This window comes from Dama dama, chromosome 30 (genome assembly GCF_033118175.1).
Source record: "Dama dama isolate Ldn47 chromosome 30, ASM3311817v1, whole genome shotgun sequence".
Classification (NCBI taxonomy): Eukaryota; Metazoa; Chordata; class Mammalia; order Artiodactyla; family Cervidae; genus Dama; species Dama dama.
In genome coordinates this window covers 82,053,413-82,080,404 of record NC_083710.1, presented here as the reverse complement: position 1 = coordinate 82,080,404, position 26,992 = coordinate 82,053,413, and the positions used below count along the sequence as shown (strand labels likewise).

The following is a 26,992-nucleotide window of genomic DNA, read 5'->3' as shown; positions in this document are numbered from 1 at the left end:
TCGGCAGCACCCGCTGGGGTTGGGCAGCAGACGCCACCACAGCACCGGCAGCAGGGGCGGGAAAACTCCCGCTCCCAGCCTGCCCCGCGCGCCGGCTCGCGCGCCTGAGGGGCGGGGAGTGCGCGCGCCTGCGCTGTAGCGGGACGCTCTGGCGGGCGCGGCGAGGCGGTCCCTTCGAGTGTGGTAGTTCGCTCCCTGAAGGGAGTGAGGACGGTTAGGTGCTGCCGGCCACTTCCCCGTCCCTGGTAAGTGCGGCGGCTGTGGCGGCGGCGGCGGCAGCGGTCGGGGCTGCTGCTTGGGAACGGCTTCCGAGGGCTTTCCGCGGTCCCGCCAGCGGCGTTTCGGGCTCGCGGCCGTCGCTCCTCGGGGGCTGTTGGGCGGCTCGGTGAGGCGTGAGGCGTCGGTTAGGTCCCGCGGGCCGCGGCCGCTGGGGCTTCGGCCGGCCGGTCGGGAGGCTCCGAGAAGGAACGGTGCGGGCGGGGCGAGCCGGGCACCGGCGGCCTCCGAGCCGGGAGGGTCTCCCGGGCGCCGGCCACCGTGCAGCCCCGACGGGCGGAATCAGCCGGTTCTTGGGCGCCTTTGGGTCCCCAACCCCGGGAAGCCTGGCCTCGAGTTTCTGCCCTTGTTCCGTTTTTGTCGACGCGGCTCGGACCCGCGACCCCCCTGGAGGACTTGAAGTCGGAAGGTTGCCGTTGCGTTTGCCTCGCGATTTCCAACGTTCCGCCCGGACGAGGCGGATAGCGCACGAATATTTTTTTCCAACTGCAAGTTAAGGGGTGGTGGCATCCGATCATCCGGCTTCGGATGTGGTCTCTGTCGCATCCTGGCGACGGTAGTCACACAAATCACTCTTGAAAACGCCCACAAGCGTGGGCACGCGGGTCCAGACGGTGAACCGTCGCAGCCTCTCTCCGAAGTTGGTGGCGTTTGCTGCCTTTGAAGACACCGAGGCGGAGCCAGGCTCCAACCCCGCCGCCCCTCTGACCGGCTAAACCCGAGATTTATAAGCTAGAGCAGGTCGGGATTAGATCCTGGTGCCGGCTCACTGTTGCCCCTGTAGTCTAGCACGTGTGTGCACTGTTGGCAAGGACAGACGGTCTGTCATGCATGACAGTGGCGTTTGCCAGGAAAAAAAAAAAAAAAAAAAAAAACACCACGAACACCCCACTTGTTGAGGAATAGTAGAGCATTCTAGGTTAAGAGAGTGGGTTGAGGACGTGTATCTAGTTTTACTCCCTGAAATCTCCTAAAAGTACTGTAAAGGGATATTCAAAAAGACACAAACCCACAGAGCTGAAGAAAACGGGAAAGAAATAATAGCAGTAAAATACTGGGCTCCAGAAAGCAAGTGTCGTAGCAGATTAGCTGAATTTCTAAACCAGCGGAGGGAAAACTGTGGAACAATTATATATATATAAAGAAAATCTTCAAAACGTGCAGAAACTGGCAGCACGGGACACTTTGGGAGCTGGCAATGAAAGGAATGGTGCTGTGGATGGATGTGGAGGGCTCAAATAAAGACCACTTAGGTGAAGTCTGTCTGAGAAGTCATTAGATAGCAAGCTCTCCTTCCCTGTTTCACACTGGCAGGATACTGCTGCTCTCCCACCAGGAGACTGGAGGCTCTTGAGAACATAAAACGGGATCTTTGAACTTGGGGACCCCAGGCACAATTATGAGGCTACATTTATGAAAACAGACAGTGAAGGCTGAAGCCCTTCATCCTCCTCCAGTTTAAATCCCAGAACTTTTTGCAGCCAGTCTAATACCTTTGCGGCTCAATATGAGAATTGTACACACACATACACGTAAAGGGAAGGATCTGTACAATAAATTAGTCACAGTGATGGCTTCTGGGAAGGGAAAGGAACTTTGTGGCTGAGGGAAAAAATGTGAAGAGACTTAACTATTCACACATTTTTATTTTAAAATAATGTACCATGTGCATATATTGCCTATTCAAAAATGAAATGTATTTCTTAAATGCAAATGAATACACCCTTTGAGACAAGAATTTATAGATATGTCTACACATGTGTAAAATAATGTTAAGTACAGTGCCACCCATTGCAGTATTGCTTTAGCAAAAGATTGGAAACAGTCTCAATTTTCATTAATAGATGGTTGGTAAAATAAATTTTGTACAACCCTCTCTTGGAATATTTTGTAGTCATAAAAAAACAATGAAATAAGCTCATTGTATAAAAAAAGAGTAATCACAAAGATACATGTTGGGGAGGAGGTTCAGAAAAAAATATATCACTAGTTTTATAAAAAAAGATGTGTGTATGTATATATGTATATAAAATATCTGAAAGATAAGCAGAACATTGATTGCCTTTGAAGAGGGGATCTGGATGGTAAGACAAAAGTGGAATTAGGGAGAGACTTTTCAATGTATATTTTTGTACCTTTTGAACATGTTACTCAGTGAATAAATTAGTAAATGTTAATAGGAAAAAAAATTGATGAAGATCCTGATGTTAAGCATATCCTGAATAATAAAAGATCTCTTACTACAGGAAAGAATACTGCGTAACAATCCTGAAATCTTAGTGGCTCACAGCATTTCATGCCCTTGATTCTTCAGGTAGACATTTCATGGTTCTTTAGTGGTTTAGATGTTGATTGGACTAGGCTGGACTCCAGACTTCAGTTTTGAGTTCAGATCTGCTCCATGTATCTTCATTGTGGAACCTGGGCTGAAAAAGCAAAAATATGTGGAGTGTACTTTTCTTGGGGCTGAAGGTGAGAGTTAAAGAGCACTTCTGGAAATTTGCCATGCTTCAGCTCAGAAGTGAAGCATTGAAACATCTTTTGGTTAAAGCAAGTCACATAGTCAAGCCCAAAGGCAATAGTGTGGAGATTTACATTCTGTCAACTGGGAGGTTTCTGCAGTCTCAGGACAAAGGATGTGGATGTATGCTTCTGTTGCAGGGTAGAAGGAAGAGTTGGGACCAGTAAAGGTGAAGGAAATGGGTTAATAGAAAGATGCTGTGAAATTAGGTTGAAGATAGTTGGTTGAGAATAAAGATGCTTAGGAAAAATACATATTTTATGTACCAAGATATAGCATCCTACTTTGATACAAGTTTTCTTACAGAATGCATATTATGGTATCACATTGACTTTATCTTAGATAACATCTGCCAGCCCCACACCTGGCCCTGTAACCAATTCTGAATGGCCATAGGAATGAAAATAAATAATGTACATGTAAAGATATCAGTTCTTAAAGTAGTTATAAATGTCTTTATTTTAGCTACTAAATGTGTTCATTCATAGTTCTTGTATCATATCCATGTCTGCTAACCCACCTTTCACAATAGAATCTTCTTTTCAGGGAGATGTCCTTTGCTTCTCAGATGTAATGCACTTTAAGTTTGTTATTCAACAGTGAAAATGAGTCATACAGAGGTAATACATATTTTCATACATTCTGCATCTTCAGGATTCCTTCTTTAATTTTTTTTGTAGTCATATGGCTTCAGAATAATTTTCTTATTTTCAGCTTGTACTGTGAGAGACAGTATAGCATTAGTGGTTAGGAGTGAGAACTTTGGAGCAGACTGCCTGAATTTGGATCTTGGCTAGTGGATATATAACCTTGGGCACATGATGTAATGTACTGTGCCTCAGTTCTCTCATCTCTAAAACGGAAATTGTAACAGTACTTACCACAGAATTCTTAGAAAGGTTAAATGAGTTAATACATAAAGAGCAGTCATGGTAGTACCTGACACACAATAAGTACTTAAATATAAATTATTATTAATATTGCTTTTTATTTTGAGGCTGTGACTTGAATCATTTGTATTGCAGAACAAACCTGTGTAGTTATTCATTTGTCTGAATAGGCAAGGAAGTAATTTTTGATCCCTGTATTCTCTTGAATTCCAGGTAAAATTAAAAATACCTTTTGGAAATAAATTGCTAGATGCTGTTTGTTTGGTACCTAACAAGAACTTAACATATGGAGTCATTCTTACACATGGAGCATCAGGAGATATGAATCTCCCTCATTTGACATCACTGGCATCCCATCTTGCCTCTCATGGGTTTTTTTGCCTGAGATTTACCTGTAAAGGCCTTAATATTGTACATAGAATTAAGGCATATAAATCAGTTTTGGTAAGAAAATTTCTTTATATTTACTTACAACAATTCTATATTTTAAATGCACAGTAAATTGACAAATTTTATTAGTCATTTGGTTTAATTTTTAAAACCCTAATGAATATTCTTAGAAACTCAACAGTGTGTGAAGGCTGGGTGGTCGTCAGATTGCTCTCTTTTGCCATCAGTTTCTATAGGGATGAGTGCTTACATCATAGATGTTTCTCCATTATACTGTCAAGGCATCTACTTATGATGTAATTTTCTTCTTGGAATTATATAACTTAAGCATATACAGTTCTAGACAGTTCGCCTCATATGCTGTGAGTGTACAATGCTTTCTATATTGGAAACTAAAATCCCTGAATGAAACCTGAAATTTCTTTTAATCGAAATTACTTCAAGCATGCTAAGTTTTTCAGAGCTTTAAAGTAGATGTTAGTTGTAGTATCAGATTTTGCCTTAGTTGGAAGCTTTTAACTGGCTCTTTTTTTCCCCTCCAAAATTTTTTCTTTAAAAATGTTTTAGTACTTGAATTTTTTAGACAGTGTTTTTGTTTTTTTCACATATTTGCGTGTATTACCCAATATATGACTTGATAGTGAAGGCATGACCAGAAGAGCAAAGAACTGGTTACCTCTTCCAAGTAGAATCCCTTAAAATTTTGTGGTTGTCTTTGTAAAAGTTATTATACCTTTAGTAATGATGAGAAATATGTGTTGGCTTTTCCAGTGGAATATTTCATTAGGAGAAGAATTGATGGTTTTTTGGTTGATTTTTCTAGAATTACTTAAAGACCTCAGGAGAATACAAACTTGCAGGTGTTTTCCTTGGAGGTAAGTTGCAATACTTGTGAATACTTGTTTTAAAATCTGCTCATATTAATACAGGAATAGGTAATCAAGAGTTAAAATTAATGACAGGAATAGAGTTAAGGACTTTTTGTTTTGTTTTGGTAAGTCACTTCCAGGTATAACATCAAGGTACTTTAATATTTAAATTGAATTTAAGCCTTATACATATGTATTATAACCCAAAGATGTCTCCTTTTATTATATTCCTGAATCATCCTCTGAACTGATTCCTTCACAAGGTTTGTCTTTACATCTTTAAGTATTCTTTCAATAAAAAATTATTCTTTTTTTTAGATTTGATTTAGGATCAGTTTTTAGCTCTTCATAAGTCTGTGGGTATTGCGGCTTGTTAATTGCCACCTTCTGTTGGTTAAGTATTGATAAGCAGTATGATGGATGCATAGTAAATTAAATCTGCCATTATCATCACTTCATCACTACTACTTCATGTGAATGTCTGTATTTCAAACTGAACTTGATTTAATTGATTTTAGGTCGTTCAATGGGCTCAAGAGCAGCTGCTTCTGTACTGTGTCATATTGAGCCTGATGATGCTGATGATTTTGTTCGAGGTCTCATTTGTATTTCCTATCCACTGCACCATCCAAAACAGCAGCATAAACTTAGAGATGAAGATCTCTTTCGTATAAAAGATCCTGTACTGTTTGTGTCAGGCTCAGCAGACGAAATGTGTGAAAAGGTGATTATGACTTGCTGTTTGTGTGAATGACAGAGAATGAAAGAAACATCTTGGGAACAAGATGCTACCAGCAACATTCATTCTCTTTAAAAAGATGCTGATTTTACCCTGCTCCTTCAGTGTCTTTGTTACCCTGTGACTGAGGGGAACCTGAAACTATGAGCATACTGACAATATTCAACCCCTTACAGTTAGTTGATAAATGGATAACTCTTACTTAGCAAATCGAAGGATTAATATCTGAATCTTGTGAATTTGGGATTACTAGACTGTATATTTGTTTTATCATTTCAACATTTAAACAGATCTTCAAATTTGTTATAAAACTGACTCTTGAGGAAAGGTAACTTGTACATATTACTAAATGTTAGTGTCTTCCAGAATATATAATTTTCTTGGGAAAAATATTTTTTAGAAGAATTTTTTTGACTTGTCAAGAATGAATGCTTGATCTGTTCTGTGGTATTGCTATATGTAAGAAATCTGTAGTCACTTCTTGCACAATCCATTGCCTCAGAAGTTATCTGTAGAGTAGGTTTTAATATTCAGTGAATGGATGCCAAGTATAGGTGGGGTAGGAGAGAGTAAATCTTTATGAAACACCAATGGGGTATTAGTCTAGTATCATCTTTTTTTTTTCCTTTTAGAACTTGTTGGAGAAAGTGGCACAGAAAATGCAAGCTCCTCATAAAATCCACTGGATTGAGAAGGCAAATCATTCCATGGCAGTGAAAGGACGGTCAACAAATGATGTTTTCAAAGAAATAAATACACAGATTTTGTTTTGGATCCAGGAAATCACTGAAACGGACAGGAAATAATGGTCTATAAGTTAAAGACTATGTTATTTTGAATACAAATAGAGTTAATTTGTTAAAGAAGAGCATACTTCTCAGCATTATGAGATATATTTCAGACTATTTAATGTTCTTTCATGTTCCCCCATTTTTAAAACTCATTTTAATTGTGAAATTAATGTACTCTATAAAATGTCCCTTGAAAGTACTGGTATAGTTGTATAAAGATGATGTACAAATATTGAAAGTGGTCTAAATATAATTTATTTTCTTTAATATAGTTAAGTTTTGAAAAATTAAATGTTGAATTTTGTTACAACAGAACTTTTGTCTTATTGCTGTGCAGCTCACAAAGTGCTCTTAATTGTGCAGAGCAGTGTCATCTTTATGAAGGAGAAACAATGCTTTAGTAAATTTAGTCAGTTTTATAGAATGTATACATCTAAGTCACCTAATCTTTTATTAAATCCCAAGGGATCGATGAAGATACATTTTCAAATATGGGGACTCTGAACATTGTTTTTAGAATAAAGTAACAACTTTTATTGAATAAATGTTTACTGAAGGTCTTTTACAGGCAAAGCTTCATTAGCTTTACAACAATGAGTAAACACTTGGAGTTTAATATAAGGGAACTTGATGTCTAAAGCTCTCTGATTAAGGAGAGAATGAAATGAGTAAATAGTGAAACTAACATCTGTGTTGTATCTAGATAGAGTTAGGGCTCTTAATTTTGCTTTGAGAAGTGGAGGTATCACTTGGACTAGACTTGAAGGGTATTGAGTTAGATATGAAAAACTTAGTTTCTATATTTCCTATAAAGAATGCAAAAAAATATGATGAGGCTGATGATATATAGTATAAGTTTGTAGTGGGCAGTGGTTTCTCTACAGTAGGAAATTAACTCCCTGATTTCCCTACTGACCTCAGGTTAGGCCCTTCCGACAGCCAGGGCAGCCTAGAAAGCTTTCAGAGTTTTCAGGTCCCTTGTTTCTCCTGCCCTGATGAAGTCAATAGATTTTAATTTTTCTAAATAGTGCATAAAGAACAAAAATCTATATCTAATGTGTATATTAGATATAATGTGTATATTAGAACCAAACATACTGCTACAGAATCAAAATTTCCATGTCACTCAGTGTATAATCGTTAGTATTTGACTGAATTTCTTGAATGATGCCTTAATTTTTAAAAATAGTGTATAATTAATACTTAACTTTTAAAATAAGACTGATCAAAATATTAACATAAAAAATACTTAACCAGAGCTGACAAATACAATAATGATCTATTATGTGTAAATCAGTTGACAAATAATACTGTAAACCAGGAGTGAAACTATAAAAAGGAAAGTACAAAGGAAAACTTACTAGAATGTAGACTACAGTATAAAAGTACAATGAAGAAATAGATTAGAAAGGTTACTAACCAGGCTTTGTAGTCATAATATTCAAGTTTGCACACTAAACTATAGGCATAATATGGATGACCAAAGATACTACTGCAAATATAAGGATAACGTACAAGTTCATTTAAAGTTGGTTTTTTCCTGACCTGAGTTGGGCTTCCAGGTGGCTCAGCAGTAAAGAACTCACCTGCCAATGCAGGAGATGCATGTTCGATCCCTGGGTTGGAAAGATCCCCTGGAGAAGGAAATGGCAACCCACTCCAGTGTTCTTGCCTGGAGAATCCCATGGACAGAGGAGCCTGGTGGACTATGGTCCATAGGGTCACAGTGAGTCAGACATGACAGCACAACTCAGCTTTCCCTGAGTTACCCATAAGAAACTACTGATTGGCGAAATAGCTTGTCACTGGAGAACTGTGTACCAAGCCATGGGTGGGGATCACATAACTGCATTTTTGGTTGTCATGACTGGGGTGGAGTGCTCCTGGCACCTCACAAGAAAGGGATTCTATTAACATCCTGCTGTGCACAGGACAACCAACCACTACAAAGAAGTTCCTATCCAAAATGTCAGTAATTCCTAGGTGGAGAACCTTGTCCTTGACAAACCAGCTTTGAGATTTATCTTTTTAAGTTCTTTCTCCTGCACATTAGCTTTTTGACACCACCCCTGAATCCATTTGCTTTCCTTTTAGTTACCAAATCCTATGTTTTCAGTATCAAAGTCTGATTCTACCCCCATTTCATTTACACTGCCTGGTATACAAGCCCAGCCCTCATCAATTCACATCTGTATAATTACAGTAGCCTAATTCGTTTTACTATTGTCTCCTTGTACCAGTAAACCATTTGACACCTTTAACTCAGAAACTGTTGGTGGATCTCCAAAGGTGATTGTTAAGGTTAAAGACCTCAGTTCAAGGCCCTCCCTGATGGGCTCTACCAACATTTTAACCTTATTTTCTTTCCCCCATACTCTGAACCTATACATAGTACTCCAGCTAAACTCGGTGCACAAAGTTTTGGAACAAAGTCTTTCTGCCTTCTCCTCCTGAAATTTTTTTTGTTAGTCTTTGTCTGCTACCAATCCTTCTCATCCTTTAAGGCCCTTAAATTCTCTTTACCACTTCACAGCTTTTCTTGAATTACCCCAACCAAGTATCTCCTTGGAAGCCACATATCTTCTCTCAGGAAGTAATGCTTAAAATTCTACAAGCAAAGCTTCAACAGTACATGAACCATGAACTTCCAGATGCTCAAGCTGGATTTAGAAAACGTAGAGGAACCAGAGATCAAATTGTCAACATCCATTGGATCCTCGAGAAAGCAAGAGAGTTCCAGAAAAACATCTGGTTTGTTGACTACACCAAAGCCTTTGTGTGGATCAAAACAAACTGTGGAAAAATCTTAAAGAAATGGGAATACCAGACCATCTGACCTGCCTCCTGAAAAGTCTGTATGCAGGGCAAGAAGCAACAGTTAAAACTGGACATGGAACAACAGACTGGTTCCAAATAGGGAAAGGAGTACATCAAGGCTGTATATTATCACCCTGCTTATTCAACTTATATGCAGAGTACATCATGTAAAATGGCGGGCTGGATGAAGCACAAGCTAGAATCAAGATTGCCGGGAGAAATATCAGTAACCTGTGATACTCAGATGATACCACCCTTACAGCAGAAAGCAAAGAAGAACTAAAGAGCCTCGTGATGAAAGTGAACGAGGAGAGGGGAAAAGTTGGCTTATAGCTCAACATTCAGAAATCTAAGATCATGGCATCCAGTCCCATCACTTCATGACAAATAGATGGAAAAACAGTGGAAACAGTGGCAGACTTTATTTTTTTGGTTTCCAAAATCACTGCAGTTGGTGACTGCAGCCATGACATTAAAAGATGCTTACTCCTTGGAAGAAAAGTTATGACCAACCTAGACAGCATATTAAAAAGCAGAGACATTACTTTGCCAACAAAGGTCCATCTAGTCAAGGCTATGCTTTTTCCAGCAGTCATGTATGGATGTAAGAGTTGGACTATAACGAAAGCTGAGTGCTGAAGAATTGATACTTTTGAACTGTGGCGCTGGAGAAGACTCTTGAGAGTCCCTTGGACTCCCAGGAGATCCAACCAGTCAATCCTAAAGGAAATCAGTCCTGAATACACTTTGGAAGGACTGATGCTGAAGCTGAGACTCCAATACTTTGACCACCTGATGCGAAGAACTGACTCATTGGAAAAGACCCTGATGCTGGGGAAAGATTGAAGGCAAGAGGAGAAGGGGATGACAGAGGATGAGATGGTTGGATGGCATCACCGACTCGATGGACATGGGTTTGGGTGGACTCTGGGAGTTTGTGATGGACAGGGAGGCCTGGCGTGCTGTGGTTCACGGGGTCGCAAAGAGTCAGACATGACTGAGCGACTGAACAACAAATCCCTGGAAGCGGAGACTCTTCTTTACCTCTATGCAAACTTAAGCATTAGTTGGAGTGGTAGATATTAGTGGTATACTAATTAACGGGTTCAGTGTCATCACTTAAAAGATCTAAGGAAAGAACTAAAGAGTTTCTTAGTGTTAAAATGTTGAATCCCCTTTAAGGTAGTAAACATCAAATGAATTTAATTTCTCTTGCCATTGGTCAAGAGAAGTTGAGTATTTCATTAGCTGCATTAAATATGGAAAAGCCCAGCAGAATAAAATCACCCTGTTTGTATATATGGAAGGGGAGTCAGAGAGGAGGGTATATTTTACCCTAGAAATGCCAAGAGGAATTGTTTCTTCTAGAACTAAGGAATTCCTATACCATGCATCCCAGTGAGACATACTTTGCAAAGACAAACCCCAAGATCACAGTTAAACCTAAATTAAGATCATAAACTCCTAGGATGTGTCATTGATCTCCTTCTCTCTAATGCTCTAGGTTAGTAAGAGCTCAAGAAATCTTTCTTGCACTCAAAGTTATGCAACAGAGAAGGCCTGAACAATTAACTCTGGTGTAAAGAACTATACTTCTTTCTTCAGCCCACCTTGAACAAGTGAAGACAGTGGAAGTATTAATTCAGTACATCTCCCAAGGGAAAGTGCTCTAAATCCAAGGTAGTGTTAATATTTTCACTAATAGTCCAGTAGTTTTGTATACTTCCGACTCTTAAGACTTTGGCTCTGCCCCACCCTAATTCTGACATCAGCAAACATGACAGGTAGCTGTTCCTTGGTATCACCAGAAACAGATTAAAGAGGAAATTCACCAGGAGACCATTCCAGAACCCACGAAATCTAACTTTGGTTTTCAACATTGCAGTAGATTATTGAAGAGGAACATTGCTGACACCTCTAACAAAAAGAAATATAAAATGAGGTGTCCTATTTTAAGAAAACATCAGGCTGGCCCCCAAGAGACAAGCTATTATCTGTCCTGCAGAGTGACAATGAGACATACCAAAAAATTATTTGGCATTTATCTGAAGTTCAAATTAAACGGTGGCATCTAGTTTGTGTGTGTGTGTGTGTGTGTTTTAATGCTAAATCTTGCCACCCTACATTCATGTTTTCCTGATCACAAGGAAGTATAAAATATACTTCCTGGTTGTAAAAGAAAATGGTTTTCTCCAATTCAAATTTGTTCTACATTTTTAAAAATTACAGTGTAGTTATATCCCAACTGTGCTAAGGAATTATTTATAGAATTGTGGGGGGGGGGGGGGGAGGGGCGGTGAAGTTAATGGAGGGTTATTTTTTATTTTAATTTAAAAAACTACAGATAGCATCATACATGTCTCACCAGTGAACTTTCATTATTGCTCAAGTGGGTTGATATGAGCTCAGTTGGATACCCACTATGACACGGACAGCACTTAGACCCAGAGCAATCACCACTGTACTTAACAAGGCACTGAGCAGCACTGGACATTTTTTCCTGGCAGAACGTTGCATGTGGTTATGAGATGGGCATACCACCTTGTTGTGCTTTGGGGCATTCAGAATCAAGGGCTTTGGAATGAGGAGATCCATCTATTTCATATATTACATAACAATGTCAAAGCGATTTTATTTCTTTAAAAAAGTGGTGCAGGGTGGGTTGGGAAATGATACATTTTTTACATTATGGGAACTTGTAGAGTCCTGGACTTCTCAAAATAATTGGATGGCAATCTTCTTTATAATTTTCCTGGGAATTATTTTTGAGATCATACTCCTAAAGATTTGTACGTCCTTTCAGAAGAAGCCTGCACTTCCTTCAGAAAAGGATAAGTCAGATGTCCACAAGGTAAGAGAAAATGCTTGCTTTCCTTTTCCAAGATTTTTCAAAATAACACAGAAGAATAACTTATGAAATTGTGTCACTTTGATATTTGGATTACTCTAACATTTTATTGTCTCCCTTGACAGAAAGAAGACAATGGAAGTTGCCTGAAAAGCATGAAATTTGGTAAGTATCCTACAATTTTATCAGTTCAGTTCAGTTTGATACAATTTCATATTTTAATATAAAACTTGTCCAGTCTGAACTTCTCCCATTGATACTCTGACTTTTTTTTTTATTCCTATTTCTCTCTAGATAATTGGTCAGCTCTTTCATCCTCAGAAGCAAGGTAAATGATATATTTTGAAATTAGATGAAACAGATTGGTTTTGTTCTATTCAAAATTACATCTGAATGACAGAAAAGAGTTTTCCCATTTGTATAGAGTACAATAGCAGTTCAACATCATAATTCAGTCTTTGATTTTTATTTTTTAAATGGATTTTTATTGGAGTATAGTTGCTTTACAAAGTTCTGTTAGTTTCTACTGTACAGAAACGTGAATGAGTTTTATATATACATGTATATATATGTGTGTGTGTGTGTATATATATATATCTACCCTCTTTTTTGGATTTCTTTCCCCTTTAGGTCCCCGCTGAGCACTGAGTGGAGCTCCCTGTGTTCTACACTAGGTTCTCTTTAGTGATCTGTTTTATGCATAACAGTGTATATAGGTCAGTCCCAATCTCCCAGTTCATCCCACCCCCACCATCCCCCTTGGTATCCATACATTTGTTCTCTGCATCTGTATTTCCATTTTGTGAATAAGTTCATCTGTATCATTTTTCTAGAGTCCACATATAAGTGATACATTCAGTATTTGTTCTTCTCTTTTTGACTGACTTCACTCTGTATGGCAGTCTCTTGGTCCATCTACATCTCTGCAGATGTCACAGTTTCATTCCTTTTAATGACTGAGTGATATTCCATTGTACACATGTACCACATCTTTATCCATTCCTGTGTTGATGGACATTTAGATTGCTTCCATGTTATGGCTATTGTACACAGCGCTGCAGTGAACACTGGGGTTCATGCATCTTTTTGAATTATGGTATTCTCTGGATATATGCCCAGGAGTGGGATTGGTGGGTCATGTGGTAGTTCTGTTTTTTAGCTTTGATTTTTAAATGGTTCCTCTATTCCAAACTGTATTAATGGCTTTTTATATATTGTTGAAATTATCCTTCCAGGTAGATAGTATCATTACTGTTTTTTTTTAAATTTGTTTGAGTATGTACGAATACATATATGTATATAATGTATATATTGGGGCTTCCCTGGTGGCTCAGATGGTAATACATCCACCTGTAATGCAGGAGACCCAGGTTTGATCCCTGGGTTGGGAATCTGGAGAAGGAAATGGCTGCCCACTCCAGTATTCTTACCTGGAGAATTCCATGGAGAGAGGAACCTGGTGGGTTACAGTCCAGGACTGCAAAGACTTAGACATGACTAAAGCGACTGAGCATGCGCATAGATGCTTTATAATGTTGTGTCAGTTTCTGCTGACAGCAGAGTGAACCAGTGAATCATACACATACATATGTCCCCTCTCCTTTGGATTTCCTTCCCACTTAGGTAGCCGCAGAGCATCGTTCCTGTTTTTACAAATGAGGAAAATAAAGCTTAGAGGTTAAGTGGCTTGCTTCCTTCTCTACCCCAACCTCTCTCTGCAGTACAAAGAAGTAATAATGACAAGTTCTGATAATTCAACTGAAAAAAATATTCATTTAGCACCTACTGTGAACCCAGCAGACCCTGAGCTAGGTTCTTCAAGAGTGACATGAAAGGAGTTTATACAATCACATGAGTGCTAGAGATTAAATACTGACATTGCTACTCTTGTTGCTATCAACATCTTAATTGTTTTCATCAAAATCCATTCAGTAATCATTAGATATACCTATACAGTGGACCTTGGATTTTACACTGGTATTCAAATAACAAGCCCCGGAGGAGGTAGTGACCACCCACTCCAGTATTCTTGCCAGGAAATCCCCATGGACAGAGGAGCCTGGCAGGCTATGATAGGTGCTAAATAAATATTTTTTAGTGGAATTATCAGAACTGGTGATTATTACTTCTTCATTTGTATTGAAGAGAGAGGTCAAGGTAGGTAAACAAGCCACTTAAACCTTTAAGCTTTCTTTTCCTTATTTGTCTTTGGGGTCACAGAGAGTTGATCACGACTGAGTGACTGAGCCTGCATGCACAAATAATAAGATAGTATCTCTTCTCAAGAAGCTTATATGCTTGGGGAGGAGACATATTCATAAAGGATGATTTTGTTTGTTTGTTTTTATTTATTTTAATTGGAGGCTAAGTACTTTACAATATTGTAGTGGTTTTTGCCATACATTGACATGAACCAGCCACGGGTGTACATGTGTTCCCCATCCTGAACCCCCCTCCCACCTCCCTCCCCATCCCGTCCCTCAGGATCATCCCAGTGCACCAGCCCTGAGCACCCTGTCTCATGCATCGAACCTGGACTGGTGATCTGTTTCCAATATGATAATGTACATATTTCTATACTATTCTCTCAAATCATCCCACCCTCACCTTCTCCCACAGAGTCCAAAAACTGTTCTCTACATCTGTGTCTCTTTTGCTGTCTCACATATAGGGTCATCATTATCATCTTTCTAAATTCCACATATATGCATTAGTATACTGTATTGGTGTTTTTCTTTCTGACTTACTTCACTGTGTATAATAGGCTCCAGTTTCATCCACCTCATTAGAACTGATTCAAATGTATTCTTTTTAATGGCTGAGTAATATTCCATTGTGTATATGTACCACAGCTTTCTTATCCATTCATCTGCTGTTGGGCATCTAACTTGCTTCCATGTCCTGGCTGTTATAAACAGTGCTGCGATGAACATTGGGGTGCACGTGTCTCTTTCAGATCTGGTTTCCTCAGTGTGTATGCCCAGGAGTGGGATTGCTGGGTCATATGGCAGTTCTATTTCCAGTTTTTTAAGGAATCTCCACACTGTTCTCCATAGTGGCTGTACTAGTTTGCATTCCCACCAACAGTGTAAGAGGGTTCCCTTTTCTCCACACCCTTTCCAACATTTATTGCTTGTAGACTTTTGGATAGCAGCCATCCTGACTGGCGTGTAATGGTACCTCATTGTGGTTTTGATTTGCATTTCTCTGATAATGAGTGATGTTGAGCATCTTTTCATGTGTTTGTTAGCCATCTGTGTGTCTTCTTTGGAGAAATGTCTGTTTAGTTCTTTGGTCCACTTTTTGATTGGGTCATTTATTTTTCTGGAATTGAGCTGCAGGAGCTGCTTGTATATTTTTGAGATTAATTCTTGTCAGTTGCTTCATTTGCTATTATTTTCTCCCATTCTGAAGGCTGTCTTTTCACCTTGCTTATAGTTTCCTTCATTGTGCAAAAGCCTTTAAGTTTAATTAGGTCCCATTTGTTTGTTTTTAATTTTATTTCCAATATTCTGGGAGGTGGGTCATAGAGGATGCTGCAGTGATTTATGTCAGAGAGTGTATTGCCTATGTTCTCCTCTAGGAGTTTTCTAGTTTCTGGTCTTACATTTAGATCTTTAATCCATCTGAGTTTATTTTTGTGTATGGTGTTAGGAAGTATTTTAGTTTCATTCTTTTGCAAGTGGTTGACCAGTTTTCCCAGCACCACTTGTTAAAGAGATTGTCTTTTCTGCATTGTATATTCTTGCCTCCTTTGTCGAAGATAAGGTGTCCATAGGTTCGTGGATTTATCTCTGGGCTTTCTATTTTGTTCCATTGATCTATATTTCTGTCTTTGTGCTGGTACCATACTGTCTTGATGACTGTAGCTTTGTAGTAGAGCCTGAAGTCAGGCAGGATGATTCTTCCATTTCCATTCTTCTTTCTCAAGATTGCTTTGGCTATTCGAGGTTTTTTGTATTTCCATACAAATTGTGAAATTATTTGTTCTAGTTCTGTGAAAAATACTGTTGGTAGCTTGATAGGGATTGCATTGAATCTATAGATTACTTTGGATTGTATACTCATTTTCACTATAATGATTTTTCCAATCCATGAACATGGTATATTTCTCCATCTATTTGAGTCATCTCTGATTTCTTTCATTAGTGTTTTATAGTTTTCTATATATAGGTCTTTTGTTTCTTTAAGTAGATTTATTCCTAAGTATTTTATTCTTTTCATTGTGATGGTGAATGGAATTGTTTCCTTAATTTCTCTTTCTGTTTTCTCATTGTTAGTGTATAGGAATGCAAGGGATTTCTGTGTGTTAATTTTATATCCTGCAACTTTACTATATTCATTGATTAGCTCTAGTAATTTTCTGATGGAGTCTTTAGGGTTTTCTATGTAGAGGATCATGTCATCTGCAAACAGTGAGAGTTTTACTTCTTCTTTTTTCCAATCTGGATTCCTTTTATTTATTTTTCTTCTCTGATTGCTGTGGCTAAAACTTCCAAAACTATGTTGAGTGGTAGTGGTGAGAGTGGGCATCCTTGTCTTGTTCCTGACTTTAGAGGAAATGCTTTCAATTTTTCACCATTGAGGATAATGTTAGCTGTGGGTTTGTCATATATAGGTTTTATTATGTTGAGGTCTGTTCCTTCTATGCCTGCTTTCTGGAGGGTTTTTTTTTATCATAAATGGATGTTGAATTTTGTCAAAGGCTTTCTCTGCATCTGTTGAGATAATCATATGGTTTTTATCCTTCAATTTGTTAATGTGGTGTATTACATTGATTGATTTGCAGATATTGAAGAATCCTTGCATCCCTGGGATAAAGCCCACTTGGTCATGATGTATGATCTTTTTAATATGTTGTTGGATTCTGTTTGCTAGGATTTTTGTTAAGGATTTTTGTATCTACATTCATCAGTGATATTGGCCTGTAGTTTTTTGTGTGTGTGTGGCATCTTTGTCTGGTTTTGATATTTGGGTGATGGTGGCCTCACAGAATGAGTTTGGCAGTTTATCTTCCTCTGCAATTTTCTGGAAGAGTTTGAGTAGGATAGATGTTAGCTCTTCTCTAAATTTCTGGTAGAATTCAGCTGTGAAGCCGTCTGGTCCTGGGCTTTTGTTTGCTGGAAGATTTCTGATTACGGTTTTGATTTCCATGCTTGTGATGGGTCTGTTAAGATCTTCTATTTCTTCCTGGTTCAGTTTTGGAAAGTTATACTTTTCTAAGAATTTGTCCATTTCTTCCAAGTTGTCCATTTTATTGGCATTTAGTTGCTAATAGTAGTCTCTTATGATCCTTTGTATTTCTGTGTTGTCTGTTTTGATTTCTCCATTTTCATTTCTAATTTTGTTGATTTGATTCTTCTCCCTTTGTTTCTTGATGAGTCTGGCTAATGGTTTGTCTATTTTATTTATCTTCTCAAAGAACCAGCTTTTAGCTTTGTTGATTTTTGCTATGGTCTCTTTTGTTTCTTTTGCATTTATTTCTGCCCTAATTTTTATGATTTCTTTCCTTCTACTAACCCTGGGGTTCTTCATTTCTTCCTTTTCTAGTTGCATTAGGTGTAGAGTTAGGTTATTTATTTGACTTTTTTCTTGTTTCTTGAGGTAAGCCTGTAATGCTATGAACCTTCCCCTTAGCACTGCTTGTACTGAGTCCCATAGGTTTTCGGTTGTTGTGTTTTCATTTTCGTTGGTTTCTATGCATGAAAGGATGATTTCTTGCAGTATGGTAGCACAATGATCGGAAATCTAGGAGAACATTTTAGGAGACACCTACACCAGCCTAGGGGATATTGAGAATGGCTTCATGGAGAAGGTTATACTGGAGCTGTACTGTAAAGGATAAGTGGAAATTCGTCAGAAAAAGACACTGGTTGGGAGAATAAAAAAGACCTTATAGGCCATGAACAGAGGCAAGGAAATAAGAAACAGCAGGGTATGTACAACAAATTATGATTATTTCAGGGTTGTTGGAATGGTGAGGATGGGCTAGGGAGTTGTGGGAGATGAATGTGAAAAAACAGGCAGCAGTCAGATCATAAAGGACTTTCTCTCATTTTGTTGTTCAGTCACTCAGTCATGTCCAACTCTGCAACCCCATAGACCACAGCACACAAGGCTTCCCTGTCCTTTACCATCTCCTGGAGTTTGCTCAAACTCATGTCCATTGAGTCAGTGATGCCATCCAACCATCTCATCCTCTGTCTTCCACTTCTCCTCCTGCCCTCAATCTTTACCAGCATCAGGGTATTTTCCAGTGACTCGGCTCTTCTCATCAGGTGGCCAAAGTATTGAAGCTTCAGCATCAGTTCTTCCAATGAATATTCAGGGTTGATTTCCTTTAGGATTGACTGGTTTCATCACCTTGCTGTCCAAGGGACTCTCAGGAGTCTTCTCCAACACCACAGTTTGTAAGCCTCAATTTTTTGGTGCCCAGCCTTCTTTATGATCCAACTCTTACATCTGTATATGACTACTGAAAAGACCATAGCTTTGATTATACAAACTCTGTATGCCATGTGAAAAGCTTGGAGTTTATTCTGTAGGTAGTGAGGAACCGCTGAATGTGGTTGAGCATAGGAGTGACAGTTTTGTTTCAGCTGAATCACTAGTAGCTGTGTGGAGTAAGAACCTGAAGATTACTTGACTTCAATCTAATTTCTTTTGGTTGTCAGGTGTCAAGGGGCTTTATTCACATAACATGGTTGTTCTATTTGTATTTATTTATAAATATTTATTTGTTTTGGGGTGTGTTGAGTCTTAGTCATGGCACATGGGGTCCTCACTGTGGTGCACGGCTTCTCTAGTTGTGGTACGTGGGCTTACTTGCCCCACAGCATGTGGGATCTTAGTTCCCCAGCCAGGGATTGAACCCATGTCCCGTGCACTGGAAGGTGGATTCTTAGCCACTGGCCCACCAGGGGGGCCCCTCCCTCTGCCTTTCTTGGTGTTGGTTTTACCTTGAGGTAAATAGAAAGATGGCCACCAAGAGTTTCAAAATCAGACCAGCAATGTCCAGAGGATGTAAGAGGCCAAGTCTCTCTGTGTCTTTCTTAGGAACAAGGCAACTTTCCCCAGAAGCTGTCAAACGTCTTTGTCTTATACTGGGATTAGTTCACACCCACTCCTTATTTAATTACTTGGAAATGAGATTCCTATGTTAGATTTAGCATAATCCCTTGAAGTAGAATGTATGTATCCATGATTATTACTCCAGGCCATAATTTTGCTTTAGTCGTAAGGCCAGATGGTAATACAAAAGGTGACATGATACTAAAGATGATGGGTAGGTGTATCAGTCAGCGTTCTGCAGAGAAATAGAACCAATGCAAGAGAGAGAGATAAAAGGAGATTTATAGGAATTGGCTTGCATGGTTATAGAGGCTGAGAAGTCCCCTGATCTACCAAATAAAAACTGGAGACCCCAAAAAGCAAGTGGTATGATTCAGCCCAAGGCAGAAGTCCTGGGGTGGCAGGGAGTTGTGCAGCGCTGGATGGTCTCAGAGCCCAAAGACCCAAGAATCAGGAGCTCTGATGTCTGAGGGCAGAAGAAGATGGACATCCCAGATCAAGAAGAGATGGGGAGTCTGCTCTTCCATCTATTTGTTCTGTTGGAGCCCTCAGTGGATGAGATGATGTCCAGCCAATTGGGGAGGGCATATCTTCTGTATCTTCAGGCTGCTGATTCGAATGTGAATCTCTTCCTGAAGCATCCTCACAGGCACTCAGAAAGAGTGTTTTACCAGCTGTTTGGGCATTCCTCAGCCCAGGCAAGTTGACACACAAAATTGACTACCACACTAGGTAACAAAAATGTGTATACAGACTGTATATTAGACATTAATAGATTCTCCCAACAGTAGAGAGAACTTGAAAAGTATTCAATGTATTTTAAACATTCACCTAATAATTTTGTGTTCTCTGTGGGAAAAGATAATCAATAATTCAGTCTAAAACACTCCAAATTCTATTAATAATTAACAGAATCCAAATCAATGAGATTTTCCTGTATAAGTAAACATTTAGAAAAAACTATTTGTGTGATGGGGGTATATGTTGATGATTTTATTTATTAGCTTCATGGCTTTGTTCATGATGATGGGATATTTAAATCTAGGGTCATTCTCCCAGTAAAGGACAAGATAATCTGTGTTCCTTGGAAAGACAGCCACCAGAAGTTCTGACTTAGCTTATATGAGTTTCAGTTTATGATTTTAGGGTACCTTATGATGAAACATTCAGAAAACTAAGATCATGGCATCTGGTCCCATCATTTCGTGGGAAATAGATGGGGAGACAATGGAAACAGTGTCAGACTTTATTTTTTTGGGCTCCAAAATCAGTGCAGATGGTGATTGCAGCCATGAAATTAAAGGACGTTTACTCCTTGGAAGGAAAGTAATGACCAACTTAGATAGCATATTAAAAAGCAGAGAATTACTTTGCCACCAAAGGTCTGTCTAATCAAGCCTATGGTTTTTCCAGTGGTCATGTATGGATGTGAGAGTTGGACTATGAAAAAAGCTGAGCACCAAAGAATTGATGCTTTTGAACTGTGGTGTTGGAGAAGACTCTTGAGAGTCCCTTGGACTCCCAGGAGATCCAAGCAGTCCATCCTAAAGGAGATCAGTCCTGGGTCTTCATTGGAAGGACTGATGCTGAAGCTGAAACTCCAATACTTTGGCCACCTCACGCGAAGAGTTGACTCATTGGAAAAAACCCTAATGCTGGGAAGGATTGGGGACAGGAGGAGAAAGGGACAACAGAGGATGAGATGGCTGGATGGCATCATCAACTCGATGGACATGGGTTTGGGCGGACTCTGGGAGTTGGTGACGGACAGGGAGGCCTGGTGTGCTGCGATTCATGGGGTCACAAAGAGTCGGACACGACTGAGCGACTGAACTGAACTGAACTGACCATGAAACAAATAGCCAGACACGACTTAGCGACTGAACAATAACAACTGTGAAACAAAACTTAAGGGGCATCAGAATCACCTGGAGAGTTTGTTAAAATTCAGATTTCCAGGCCCCACTCTTAGGGCATCTGATTCAGGAAGTCTAGGGTGGGACCTGAGATTTTGCATTTCTGATCAAAGTGATGCTGATGTTGTTGGTCTGAGCATTGTTAGACCAAGCCTAATCATTTGAGGTAGAAAGGATGCGGAGTGTCCACTTCCATGATCATTTGCTGCTGCTCTTTAGTCACTAAGTCATGTCCCACTCTTTGCAACCCTGTGGACTATAGCCCACCAGGCTCCTCTGTTCATGGAATTCTCCCAGCAAGAATACTGGAGTGGGTTGCCATTCCCTTCTCCGGGGGCTCTTCCTGACCCAGGGATCAAACCCAAGTCTCCTGCATTTGCAGGCGGATTCTTTACTTCTGAGCCACCTGGGAAGCCCTCCATGATCACTGTTGTTGTTATTCAGTCACCAGTTTGTGTCAAACTCTTTGTGACCCCATGGACTGCAGCACACCAGGCCTCCCTGTCCCTTACCATCTCCCAGAGTTTGCCCAACTTCGTGTCCATTGAGTCGGTGAGGCCATTCAACCATCTTCATCCTCTGTCGCCCTCTTCTGTGATAATTATTTTAACCAAAATTATGTTGAGAAGCATTACCCTAAAATGTAGGCTTTTCTCTTGATCAAAAACAAACAGCTGTTAAACAATTAGGACTTATAGAAAGCGATAGTTTATGGCATTGGACATTGTTCTATTGTCCCTCTTAAATTTCCATAAGGATGTTTTCATTCTTGTCAAAATTGTCATACAGAGAACAGAAACTGATATTCCTTGTAAAAGGATATAATCTTAATCTGCAACTTTGTCAAAATAGACAGTCAAAAGTAGACTTTCGGACAGATTTTTGTGGGAAAAAATTCCTCATTCTCCTAGATATGAAAATAACTTACTTCACTTTGTCAGTGGATTGATTTATTGAATGAATGCAACTAGGTAATGAGTTATTTTGTAATGTGGATAATGACTTCCCAACTCATCTCTACATTTAACTATGTTTTCATATACTATATTGGATTTCCTTAAATTTCAAAGAGAGTTCTTGTATGAAATAGGTCCTCAGTGACAACTGACTGACTGTTTTCTTGTATTTCAGAGTTGATGACTTTTCAGAGAGAACAATTGCTTCATCAGTTACATCTGAAGGAAATGAAGAGTACTTTGAAGACAGCATTCCACCACCAGATGAACCACCACGGACAAGTACCAGTGAAAGTAGATTTCGAGTAAGTCACTTTAGTGAAAGTCATATGACATCTTCAAATGGGACTAGCTCATCATCTTTGTCACTATTTCATTCAGAAGTACAGGAAATTTTGCTAAGGTGTAGTGGGTGTCCTAAAAATGAACATGAAACAATACAGTTTTCATCAAAGAAATTATTTTCCATAATGAAAAGTAACAAAAATAAAAATAGGATGTTTTCTTCTGACTTTAACTTTTCAAGAACTTCAAGAATCATTATAGAAAGTGAAGATATAGATGTGGCACCATGCCCTCCTGCCCATCTGTTTCTTTCTAGAGACCAAGTCAGACTTCTGGAAGAAAATGTGAGAAATCAAAGCCCTTCAAAATCCAAAGCCACATTAGAGAATAAAATTACCTCTCTGTACTCAATCTCTCTAGAGCCCTTGGTTCAGAATCAAGATTCTGCTACAGTGGACATTTCTCCCCAAGCACAAGCTTCTTTTTCCAGACAAACGGCTCCTCAGAGTCAAGGATTTTCCAAAGCCCAATTTACTGGTGAAACTCACCAATTTTTTAACAATCAGGCATCAGTCAACAGGCAGCCTGAGAGTGAGGCCAGATACTTTGCTCTGCCTCAAGATTTGGTGAGGGAACCACTTTCCAGCAGCACCCAAGACTCCTTCCAGACCCTAGACATGGATAGGAGCCAACATCTGGTCCAAGTTCCACAGTCTGTTGAGACTCGAGATTCAGTCAAGGGCCTAGGGTCTGACACAAGACACTCAGACGAGGCCCAGGATTCTGTCTCGTCTGAAGGTTCAAACAAGATTAAATATTCCATCCCAGGGCAAGACACGATTTTAAAGGATGCCAGACATCTAGTTTTACCTCCGAGCCCAAGTTCAGTTGCTAAAGTGATGCCACAACTAGAGCATGTTAAGACTGAGGGCCAGAAGCAAATTGCTTCCTCAACATTAAACCAGCCTCCTGCATATGGCTCACTGCCTCTCATGACCAGGCAGAAAAACAGAAGAAAAAGGTCACGCAGTAAAAGTGAACTTAGCCTTAAAGATCCGCCTCAGAAGTCAAAGAAAACACCGGCTTCACAGGTATTTCATACCACAGCGTGTCACACTGCAGAGTGCAGGCACTTAAGATATGAGCATAAAACTAAGAAGAAAGAGTTACATCAAAGAAAAGGTGTATCAGGTATAGCGTTGCATTTTACGTATGCTTTCAAGCTTGTCCCTCCTTATATTAGGAAGTATTCCAGGAAAAGACAAGCGAAATTCACTCCAGGTTTAACAGAATGTAGAGATTTTCTGCCGAAACCAGATCAGTCACTATGTGCAGAGAAAGTTAATTACGTAGGGTCTGTTGAGGAAAAAGGAACCACAGGGAGTACTGAAAATGAAGAGCAGCATGGCAGAAACAATAAAGAGCTGGAAAACATTTCACAAGAAATTCCATCTCAGCTAGAACAGTCTTTCATGGTCAATACTTGTCCACACAAAGTACCTTGTCCTCCATTAATAGAAACAAACTGGATGAATAAAGAGTCTCTTGAAGATCCAAAGGAAATGGATATGACAGAGTCGTGTGCCCCAAATAGCGAAACAACATCTGACCTGCCTGTTGCCAGGCAAGAGACACCTTTAGAAGAAGCCATATCAGAACCTTTGAAGAAATGTGTTTCCTCTCCCCAGATGAAGTTGGACAGAAACATGAAAACATGGGAGGACCTACGAGGTACAGAGAATTCAAATCCTGCCCTTTCAAGCAGAGAGGAGTTACCAACAAGTGTATCAGAAATGCAAAGGTGCGTCTCACAGGGGAACACAGACAGGAAAGATCTTGAAATTGTTCTGGAGTCTTCCGACATCAACATGTTCGTTTCCCTAGGAGCCAAAAAGCATAAAAGCAGTGGACAACCAGCAGGTGTAGAAATTCAGGAGAGGCCAGAAGATGTGACTGAGAAGGAAAAGAAAGCATTAAGAGTTCACGTGACAGAGGAAGATGACGTAAGTGGAAGTGAGGAACTCGAATGCAGCGCTAGCAGCAGCATTAACAATATGCAAGATGAAAGCGTATCTGCTGTGTTTCACGAAGCCACTCATACTGCCCTTTCTTTACCACCTCGTCTGACAATGCAGAGTCGATTAAAAACCAAGATGGATACCTCAGAAATAGAGTTTAGTTTTTCAGCAGTAAAGCCAGATGAATTACCAGATAACAGGGAAATGTATTTTTCCTTTGAGAAGAACTGTCTAGTTAAAAAACCACAAGAAGACAACAGAGAGGAAGAACAACAGGCTCCACAAGAAGCAGCTTCGCAGCTAACGCCAGGTTTCAGGTTCAGCCTACGACTACAGCAGAAGCCCACGTATGTCAAACTGGAACTAGGACAGAGTAGTTCAAAAGGTCAAACCACTCAAAATGAAGAGCTCAACATACATCCACAAACTGTCTCTACAGAGACAACTGTGGGGACTAGCCAATGCCCCACGATGGATCCATTTCAAGGTGAGGTGAAGCAAAGCGCAGACAGACCTACAGGCAGGGAAACTGCAGACCCAGTGCATCCTCTCACCATGTTCGAGAGCTTGCCAGTTTTAACTGAATCAACAGGATGTGGTGTCCCCTTGGGTGGAAGCCCTGAGAAGTCCCTGGATGCTCAGATTGCAGAAGAAAAGCAGGACTTAGAAGGGGTTTTACCTGAAGTTGCCCTGGGGTCTTTCCATAGGCATATGCCTCCTTTATCAAATTTGAAAAGGAAGAAAATCAGAAAAAAAATAACGGGAACCACAAATGTACTCGGTTTAAAATGTGTGATTATGAAAGTAAAGAAGCCACCAAAATGTCACAGAAGAAGATTAAGAAGCAATTTCAAAGTCATAATTAAACACATACTGCAAGACAAAACCACGGCAGATACGCTTCTGAATGTTATTGACCCTCGTCTGTCTATTTTGCCCCATGTTAGAATGCACAGCAGATTAAATGTGGGGAATCACAGTCATACTGAGCTAAAACAAGAGACATCAGAAGCTGAAAGAGAGGACGACTATTCAGCTATCATTAATAAAGGAAGAGACTCTGGAAACTCACTAGAAGCAGCTCGGTTGCAGGGGGACGTAAGCGGGGACCAGGAAGCTTCACCAGAAGCAGTCCTTGAGGATCGCTGGAACCGCAGTTTGGATGAAGATCCAGAGAAAGAGCTTAAATCCATGAAAGAAATGCAACAACTAATGACATTTGCAGAAATCATGGCAGAGTCTATTCTCATGGCCACAACAGATTCCGTTCACATTGAGAATATGGAGAAAAGCCTGACAGCACCCACAGATTTAAGATGCACTGCAGATGATTCTGAGATGTCTCCTCCCACATCAGAAAAATCACTGATTGGAGACCCTTTAAACCACACAAGAGAAAGTGATGTCCCAGATGATGGAAGTGATACCAGGGAAACAAGTTACTGTTTTGCAGCAATGAAGGCGGAACGACCCGAAGATTTACCAGCAGTTTTCCCAAAGACTTTTAATTGCCACATGCCTGTCTTATCTCACTCTAAAGTGAAGAAAACTAGAGTAAGATCTTCACCCATAGAATGTAGAGTGAACTCCAAATCCGTACCTATGAAGACATTGAAGCCATCCATTTCACAAATGTGTAATATCACAGGTCATCAAAGAAAGAAACTGAAATCTGAGTTTAAGGCCAAGTTTGAAAAGGTCGGCCAAGTTAATGGACTGGAATATGAATATCTAAACACCCTTCACTCTCCTGTGCATAGCAGGTTACAAGGAGAGACAAAGAGCTTCTGCCATGTTCAGGCAAAGCTCTGGGGTCTAGCCATTGAAGAGAGACCACTGTATGTTGATTTTTTTGATGAGAGTAATGCACTCTGTGATAGAGAAGAAAAAGTACAAGATACAGAGGAAAAGAAACAAAAGACTTTGCAAATAACGGCTCCGCAACATACCCAGTACCTCTGGATCAATGGATATGGAGGAAAGGAGACTCACCTTGCCGAACCAGATGCAGGCCTGCACCGTTTAACACAGGAGCAAGATACACAGCACCAAACATGCTTTAAACAAGCTGCTCTGCAGACTGATGTTCAGGTGGGTCCTCGAGAAGCTGAGGAACTCCCGAAGACCAACAAACCAGAAGATGACCTAACAGCCCCTGCGGGTCTGGAGGTTCTACCTCCCGAGGCAGGGAACTCATCACCTGTGAAACTTTTGAACATTCCAACAGAGTGTGGCGTAGCCTCTGGTGGAAACCTTACAAGGGAACTAGGTTCTTATTCTGTGGATAAAAATTCAGAGGTACCAGAAAGTTTGCAAGTGACGTTCTTGCAGTCTTCTGATTCTGCTGACACCTTCGTTTCTAAATCTCAAAGAAAGAAAAACACACTAAAATTAGCAAGAAAGCAAATAACAGTTAGTCGTAGATACAGAGCTATGAGAGAACAAATCCCATCCATTCTGCGTATGCTCCCTGGCAGGCAGGGAGAGGCATTGCAATGCAATTTTAAAATGAAGAATTTACAGCGAAATAAAAACACAGGAGATGTGTGTTCACCTGGCGTTCTCTCCAGGCTGCCTGTTTTGCCAAACACCAAAATGAGCATCG

General features: G+C 40.0%; 2 protein-coding genes across 6 annotated transcripts; both read left to right on the top strand.

Moving 5' to 3' along the window:
- Positions 1–115: 115 nt before the first annotated feature.
- On the top strand, positions 116–6,791 carry TEX30 (testis expressed 30). Of its 5 annotated transcripts, XM_061133794.1 has the most exons (7): positions 158–245; positions 2,523–2,590; positions 3,344–3,417; positions 3,901–4,131; positions 4,901–4,952; positions 5,465–5,670; positions 6,318–6,791. In XM_061133794.1, the coding sequence occupies exons 3-7, from the start codon at positions 3,403–3,405 to the stop codon at positions 6,489–6,491; spliced, it is 678 nt and encodes a 225-aa protein (XP_060989777.1). In that variant the 5' UTR covers positions 158–245; positions 2,523–2,590; positions 3,344–3,402; the 3' UTR covers positions 6,492–6,791. The 5 variants fall into 5 exon arrangements, with proteins under 5 accessions (XP_060989774.1, XP_060989778.1, XP_060989776.1 ...); XM_061133791.1 differs by lacking the exon at positions 2,523–2,590 and having other exon boundaries at positions 116–245; XM_061133793.1 differs by lacking the exon at positions 2,523–2,590 and having other exon boundaries at positions 157–245; positions 3,330–3,417.
- A 1,317-nt stretch (positions 6,792–8,108) lies between these two features.
- LOC133049375 (leucine-rich repeat transmembrane protein CCDC168-like) lies at positions 8,109–26,986 on the top strand. The gene is made up of 6 exons (XM_061133347.1): positions 8,109–10,973; positions 12,097–12,144; positions 12,267–12,306; positions 12,436–12,469; positions 22,260–26,548; positions 26,958–26,986. Exons 3-6 carry the CDS (start codon positions 12,297–12,299, stop codon positions 26,984–26,986), a joined length of 4,362 nt encoding a protein of 1,453 aa, XP_060989330.1. The 5' UTR covers positions 8,109–10,973; positions 12,097–12,144; positions 12,267–12,296.
- Positions 26,987–26,992: the final 6 nt, after the last annotated feature.

Bases quoted from the DNA above. Each gene is read 5' to 3' on its own strand.
- LOC133049375 (XM_061133347.1), top strand. The intron at 12,470-22,259 runs GTAAATGATATA...CTTGTATTTCAG, and splicing joins CTTTCATCCTCAGAAGCAAG to AGTTGATGACTTTTCAGAGA. The intron at 26,549-26,957 runs GTCTGGAGGTTC...CGTTCTCTCCAG, and splicing joins TGACCTAACAGCCCCTGCGG to GCTGCCTGTTTTGCCAAACA.
- TEX30 (XM_061133791.1), top strand. The intron at 4,132-4,900 runs GTAAGAAAATTT...TGATTTTTCTAG, and splicing joins AGGCATATAAATCAGTTTTG to AATTACTTAAAGACCTCAGG. The intron at 4,953-5,464 runs GTAAGTTGCAAT...AATTGATTTTAG, and splicing joins TGCAGGTGTTTTCCTTGGAG to GTCGTTCAATGGGCTCAAGA.